The sequence below is a fragment of the Rhinopithecus bieti genome, unplaced genomic scaffold, assembly GCF_001698545.2.
Source record: "Rhinopithecus bieti isolate Rb0 unplaced genomic scaffold, ASM169854v2 scaffold_9996, whole genome shotgun sequence".
NCBI classification, from domain to species: Eukaryota; Metazoa; Chordata; class Mammalia; order Primates; family Cercopithecidae; genus Rhinopithecus; species Rhinopithecus bieti.
In genome coordinates, this window is record NW_016806973.1 from 4,333,814 (window position 1) to 4,341,022 (window position 7,209).

General features: G+C 34.0%; 1 protein-coding gene across 4 annotated transcripts in view; it reads left to right on the forward strand.

The window, feature by feature from the left end:
* Nucleotides 1-7,209, forward strand: part of GPM6A (glycoprotein M6A) — a 393,114-nt gene that overhangs the window by 194,745 nt on the left and 191,160 nt on the right. For 2 of the 4 annotated variants that reach the window (XM_017879133.1, XM_017879134.1), the window contains exon 2: nucleotides 86-142. The exons of 1 other annotated variant lie outside the window; for it this stretch is intronic. In XM_017879133.1, the coding sequence (XP_017734622.1) occupies nucleotides 108-142 (35 nt within the window). In that variant the 5' untranslated portion in view covers nucleotides 86-107. Of the gene's footprint in view, nucleotides 1-19; nucleotides 143-7,209 lie in introns of those variants that run through there. One more of the 4 variants, XM_017879132.1, reaches the window with a different exon arrangement.

The following is a 7,209-nucleotide window of genomic DNA, read 5'->3' on the forward strand; positions in this document are numbered from 1 at the left end:
AAAAAAAAAAAAAAAAAAAAAAAAAAAAAAAAAACACCAGTTTTTCCAACATCTAATTGAGCTTTTGATTAATTCTGTGTACCAGATTCTACTGAAGAAAGGTAGCCATGGAAGAGAATATGGAAGAGGGACAGACACAAAAGGTACTGTGCTAAAAGCGTTTATTTGTAACTAAGTAATTATTTTGCAGTTTCCTTGTTTGCTTTAGACACTTGCCAGTAAGGCTAATGAATGTTTCTCTCTTGGAAGGCATTTTGTTCCTTCCTCTTCTTTAGTCTGTTCCTCACTTGCAGTAATGTCTGGCATGAATGTTGTCATTATTTGCAAATCTTTCAGATATAAGTAGCGAAATGCAGAGTCGAGTATTAGTGAGAAGAACATTGCGGTATTGTAGTGAACTATTCCTTAGACCAGTCTTTGTTAACCTTCATTTATTTCATGATTTCATGCTTGCCGAGCTGGGTCAAGGGATCCCTAGTGTGAGCCACAAATACAATATTTGGAGTTAGTTAAAAATTTGATGATGGAACCATTATCCATACCTTTGCATGGACATCTGATAGAACAAAGACCAGGACCATTATCTTTTGATTGCTGCACGTTTTAAAACAATCTTTAAAAAATAAGAACATAAAACGAGGATGCACTTTCGGTTTAAGCAGATGGAGCAAAAGTTCATAAATGTTCAGGGTGTATAGAAACGTTAAGATTTTCCTTTCTATATAGTTGACTGTAATCAACTTCTGAGTAATAAATGTTAAAGGAAATTTTTTGATGCATTTTTAAAGCTTGTCTAGGTATATCTGGCTGTATGAGTTAAAGTGAAATTGCCATTTTTGTAGGTTGAAGTGGTCAAATATTGGTAATTTGGAATGATTCAATCAACTGGAGAATTCTTTTAATGTGTCAAATGGTAGCTTCAGAGGGAGCTAGCTTTCACCCCAGACAGGCAGCGTTTCTCTCGTCTGCTGCGGGCTTATGTAATGTCAAAGAAAATGGTCTCATTTTCTTAGGACTGAAACGGTAACACAGGTAATACTACATAAAGGTAATATTCAAGAGTAGTGTTGAAAAGGATTCAGCTATCAAAGTTAATTTCAAATGTATATAAAGGCACTTGTTTAAAAAAACTATATTTTATATGATAAAATATACAGAGTGGAAGCGCAGTATAGTTACCATATTTTTAGCTATTTAGCTATGCTGGGTTTCTTCTCTTAATGTACACACACATACTTTGAGGCATATATGGTGCACACACACACACACACGTAATAAAAGACCATTGATATTAAACATATGAAAGTTTGATATAAGCAAAAGGTAATAGATATTTCCCAATTTTAGTCCTTAGTACCCTTATTAATGATAATCTGTAATAGAAACACAAAAATCTACATTAATAGCATGTGATCTATTTTAAATTAAAAAACCTCAGCTCCCTTTATTATATGCACAAATAGCCTAAGTATTCATCAGTGATTGTAAATGGGAAATTTTAATGGTCATTTCTGTTCTTACAAGGTATCTTGATGGACTGTTTTAATTTAGAATAAAATATCTTATGACAACATCTTTTTTGTAATATCTAATGATGATACTTATTGGCCGATCAATTTGCTTAAGGAAAGACAAACAACATTTTAAATAGAACAATGATATTCATTACACTAAATAAAACCTTGAGTTAAATCATGGATTGTGGTAACAGGTTGAATGTGTCTTAGCAAGCCTTGGTAGATGCAGAAACCAAGAAAAATGATGTAATTAGTTATGATTTTTTTTTTCCTCAGGTAACACTGAAAAGCTTTCTTGTATGGGGGTGGAGGTGGCAATGCTGTGAGGAAAGATTTCTGTCACAGTGGGTTTTTCATCATTAATATATGCACCAGTAACAGTGGTGGAAAGCAATTTTAAATCAGAAAAATGTTTAGTGGTCTATCAGTTTGTAAATATATATGAATACAATATTTATGGTTTAGGTTTCTTTCTTAATTGAGAAAAGGAAGATTGAATTTTCTTCACTCTTGATGTTCTGTTCCTCTCAACTACGCTTATGACACCTTTTCTATCTAAGTTTGTTGTTAGAAAGTTACATTTGAATCGAAATGCTCTGTCGATATGTGCGTGGGTTGTAACTGTGAAATTACTGGAGGAGCAATTTGACAAGAAGATAAAATCGTTAGAGATTTTTCAAGAGTTTAGGTGGAGAGACTTAATGATCTATCTCAAGAAAAGCAGCATTTTGTGTTCTTATCCTGTTTTTCTTAAACTGCATAGGATTTTCTTAAACAATAATTCAGATATCACAGAGTTTTCTTCCATTTGCAAGAAGTGGCTTTTCAGTCTTTTCTTAAAATTTAGACCTTGTCTTTCCTGTCACATGTCACCAAGACTTAAAATTCACATCAGTGTTTACTCATATTACCTTGCAAATTCAACTAGAATGTAAAACTGAGTGGTTTCATTAATTAATTGTAATTTCATATGTTTGAAAATAGAGATACTTGATGCTTAAGCACTTAAAGAGATCATCCATAAGAAATATATTTTTCTTCATAGTGAGAGCCCACTCCCCCCTCAAGCTTTAAAAGGCAATTGAGAATAGTCCCCTAACTGTTATCCTAATTTAAGTATATGTGTTCAGCCAGAGAGGGAGGATAATTTAAAAGTATGGGTGACTTCACCCACCAGCCATTCTGTTCAATGAGCCCACGCTTGATGTGAAACTGAAATGGGAATCATTAATCTGTTGCTCCATCAATTTCTGCCACCCTCCCCAAAGGTGAGTATCTCATTATGCTGAGGGGAATCTAGTATTTTAAGAAACATATAGTTTTTGGTAAAATATGGCCTCTAAATGAAAGCCACTTACTTCATCTTGTGTTCAGCCAAAACTGAACAGCCAAAATGGTATTCTAGTACTGAAGAAAAAAAAAAAAAAAGGAAAAAAGAAAAGAATGTTTTGAATTTGGTCTTTAGTATGGCCGTCCTAAACTTAGCATCATCTGTCACCAAAATCAAGAACCATAGTCACAAAATCATGGCAACAGGGACCCCAATTACTGCAGAGGTGTTGAGCAAAGTGAATAAAGATATTTGGATGAAGATTTAACAGGTACGCATTTATGACTTGTAGCCATGCAACTGTTTGTAGAACATTTTGCCAAATCTTAAGAGAAAATATGTAAATGATTTATGGGTCCCTAATTAGGAGTGAATTGGTGAATACACATTCAGGTTGCCAGACAAGTGGGTGACCATCTCTTTGTGGACAGCCCTAATGAAGGCCTTGCTGATTTAGGAGGGGTTTACAGAGGAAGGCTGATGAATCAATGAGTAAAGGGAGCAACAAAACTGTATAGAGATAAAAAGAAAACAACAATGGACAGAAGGAGCCAGCAGGTTGGAGTCTTCATAAATTGGCTGAACTGTTCCAAACAGCCAAAACCATGATGGATTTAATTTCTGAACATGAACATTTTATGAAACAAGTCTCAAAATTACATGGAGTATACCAGAAAGTTTTGATCAGCACAAAAGATAACAGCCACAGCATCACTCACCATGTTTTTCTAGTGTAATAAACCAGCAGCTTATATGAGTCTGTGCTGTCAATGTCAACCACCGACTTTTCCAACACCAAAACCCCGCCTACCATCGCCTCAGTGGAATCAATCCTTGGTGACTGTCAGGGATTGGGTCACTAGCAGATGTAGATGATCAAGCTCAATGTGATCAAATGACCAGTTTCATCGTTTCAAACAGCAATATACAGACAAAGTTCAATGGTCATTGTTCATCCTTAGCTCAATAACACTAACCTATTTGTCATTTCAGCATATCTTTAGCTTATTAAAACCAGTAAGAATACATAAATGAAAGGAGAGTGTACAGGTTTATTTTGTTTTTCATATCAATGTTAACGTCCATCTATCTCACTATTCAAAATACTGTACAATTATTGTTGACAAGAGAACTCTTCATCATATACATTATACATTTATAACATGTATTACTATAAAGGAGTCTATGCACAAAAGGATATACTGTATATTGTACTTAATATACAGTATATTTAATATACAGTACAGCTTATATGCTGACTAAAAGTCTCTTCAGACATTTTTTTGTGTGTAAGATTATTTTTATATTGAAAGATGACTTTAGAACCTAACCTTTCCTTAAGCAGACATCATCTCTGAAGAAGAGACACCACTATGATCAATGAAAAAAAAAATAGGCCGTTTTGGCTTTAGGAGACTAGGAAATATTGACCAACCTATATTGCCTGGTGATTTCAGTGCCAGACACTGGCCTAAGGACTTCACCTAAATGAACTCATTGGCTCTTCACAATAACCTTAAGTGGTACTAATGTTGAGGAAAGTAAGTATCAAATTGGTTAATTGACTAGACCCAAGTCACATAGCAGTAAATAGTAGAGCTGGGTTCAATACAATCAGAATGAGTCCAGGTTCTGAACTTTTAACCCCACTCTCTACACTAGATGTCCACAGGTGCCTGCCTTGCAGCCACACTCCTTCGAAGGACTGCCTCCCCCACATGCTTCCATTGCACTCATCAGTTATGATCTGTAATTTATGGTTGTGTTCCTTACCACCAACTCTGGCTTCTTTTTCTTTGCCAGATGTGAAAATGTTTTCAAGGGCAGCCAATCCCTGAGTGCACTAGCAATCTATGACTTGCAAGTCATGAATTGAATCCAAAATGATGAATTGGTTCAATTGGCCTTCTTTCTTGAACTGGGAAAAAAATGATTCTCAGTATGCTCTGAGGATCTCTTTATCCCATGGCAAATTTCTGTAATACCTATGCTGCCCCATCTTTCAGCTACCCTGGGTGAATCTCTGTTCTTTGCAATCAAAAGACCTCTAAATAAAACAAATCTTCAGATCCTTTTAGGAGTCTTACATAAAGAGGCTTAGGGCTAAGAAATTTTCCCTGAGTTTAACCTGGTGAGCAGAAGCTGAATCAACTGTATATTTAATGTATTAAATTTCAACTTTGACACCACTTTTTAGTATAACCTTGATGATTTTGATTTTTTTCCCTCACTGATCTTTAATTTTTTACAATTTAAATAAGTTTGTCCCCAAATCATTGCCTACCAGTAAGTACTGATAGTATAATGTTTGGGGAACTATTGCAAAGAAATTAAAGGACAGAATGTGTGTGGTTTATTAATAGATTTATAATCCTTAATATGTCATTGAAGTCTGTAGACTAGTGGCTAAGAAAATAACAAAAACAACATCAAAGTCCTTTAAGCAGTCATTTAAGTGTAAGAATTAATAATTTGCTTCTTAGCTGTTGGCTACTTACAGACCTATGAAAAGGGAACTGGTTTTATCCATCTAGTGGACAGACTTCATCTCAGCAAATACTGTCACAAATCATCTCTTCAGCTGCCATTTCTGCATTTGGATAACAAGGCTGGAAGAAACATAGAGAATCAGATTTTATAAAGCATGGAGAAAAAATCTGTCCTAAGATTTGACAGCTGTGCTTTTACTAGCATTGTGCTTAACCTGAAGTGTCCTCCTGGGTATAAGAAATTACTTTTATACCTTGGTGTTTTCAAATGTAGTTCTATAACATCTGTCCATAGGGAAAATTAGTTATATTTTTAATAAAGTTGAATAGATATTCCCAGAACTTCTGCATTGTTGTGGTTATGTCTGCTGTGGTTTAGATATAACATTTCAGAATTTTATCATTTTATATTTTCATTGGATCAGTTGCTAATTATGGTTTCTTTTAGTGTCTGTGGTACTGTTTATCTCAAAGATCCAAAAGATTAATAATACATTTCTAACATCTTGTTAGGATGAAGGATATGAATAGATTTTTTAGAATATCATTAAAATGAGTGAATTCACCTTTTCAAATGAAAGTGCTTGATATAGTTACTTCATTAATTCCTTAAATTAAAGTTTAAATATTTAAAGAGACTAAATGAGAAGTACAGTGTGATAGATAGATAGATGTTGATAGTATTCTTGGAGTGATGACTTCTAAGAAATGGTTTTTAGAAATTAATTATTCCCTTATTCATCAGAAGACAATGACTCATGAGGGATTCATAGGATACAGGAGATAACTCCTAGTTTGTCCATTGTGAACTCCATTTTCCCCAAGCAAAACCCCTCCCCACTATTCAAAATGTTTGACAGTTTTCTTTTCATACATCGAAGGCAGACTGCCTGGCTTACTTTCAAAAATCCTTTTGGATAGCATCCATACTAACAGGTGGCACAGCTGTGGATTAGCTGACGTTATAAAAATAATTCATGATTTTCCATGTGCTTTCAAGTTGTGACCATTGTCTTGGATATTCTTAATCTAACAGTAACTTCCTTCTTTCTACTGTGAACAATACAAAGAAAGAAAAACAGAAGATAACTGATTTTTTTTTTTTTTGAAATCATGAGTGGGAAATATAATTTTGGTCAAAGATGAGAGTCGGTTCCTTACTGGAGTTTGTTTATAGAGTTCACTAGGGAATTAAGTTATAATATGGGGAAATCTGAGGTCAGAGAAAAAAGGAAGAATGACTGTTGGCTTTTAAATGATGTGTATTAAGAGATGTCAACATGTTAGAACATTAACTGCTGTATATATCCAGATTCGTTTCCAAAAGAAGGAAAGACACTTTCTCACATTGTTTAAACTGTTTAATGTTTTTGTACTTAAATTTTTATCATATGAAAAATGATGAGTTTTAATATACTTACCTCCATCAAAGAGAGGAATTGGATGGACTCTCCCTGAGAATGACAGTAGAAACATAAGAGATTGTTCATATTGCCTCCTATAAGGGGGTGGCCATGCTTTTTCTTAGTTATCAAGTAAAAGTGAGGCAATTAAAGCATTTTGCTAATTAGCATGTTTCATTGATTTATAATAGAACTTCCAATGTCTAGGAAACTATTTTCTACATTTTTATGGTTGCAATTAATATTCCCCGTGAGAAAGGTTATTTGAATGGTGAATTATCTATTCTTTCTTAACAAAAGTAAAATATGGGAGAAAAACTTTACACCTGTATTTACTCCCTGATTGTTGTTTTATGCAACAAAGTTTAGTAACTAATTCAAATAAAGAAATAATACATACCCAAATTTGCTTCCCCTCAACTCTTGACAGCTTTTTTTTTTTTTTTTGAAAACAATTTTTGAATTCTTCT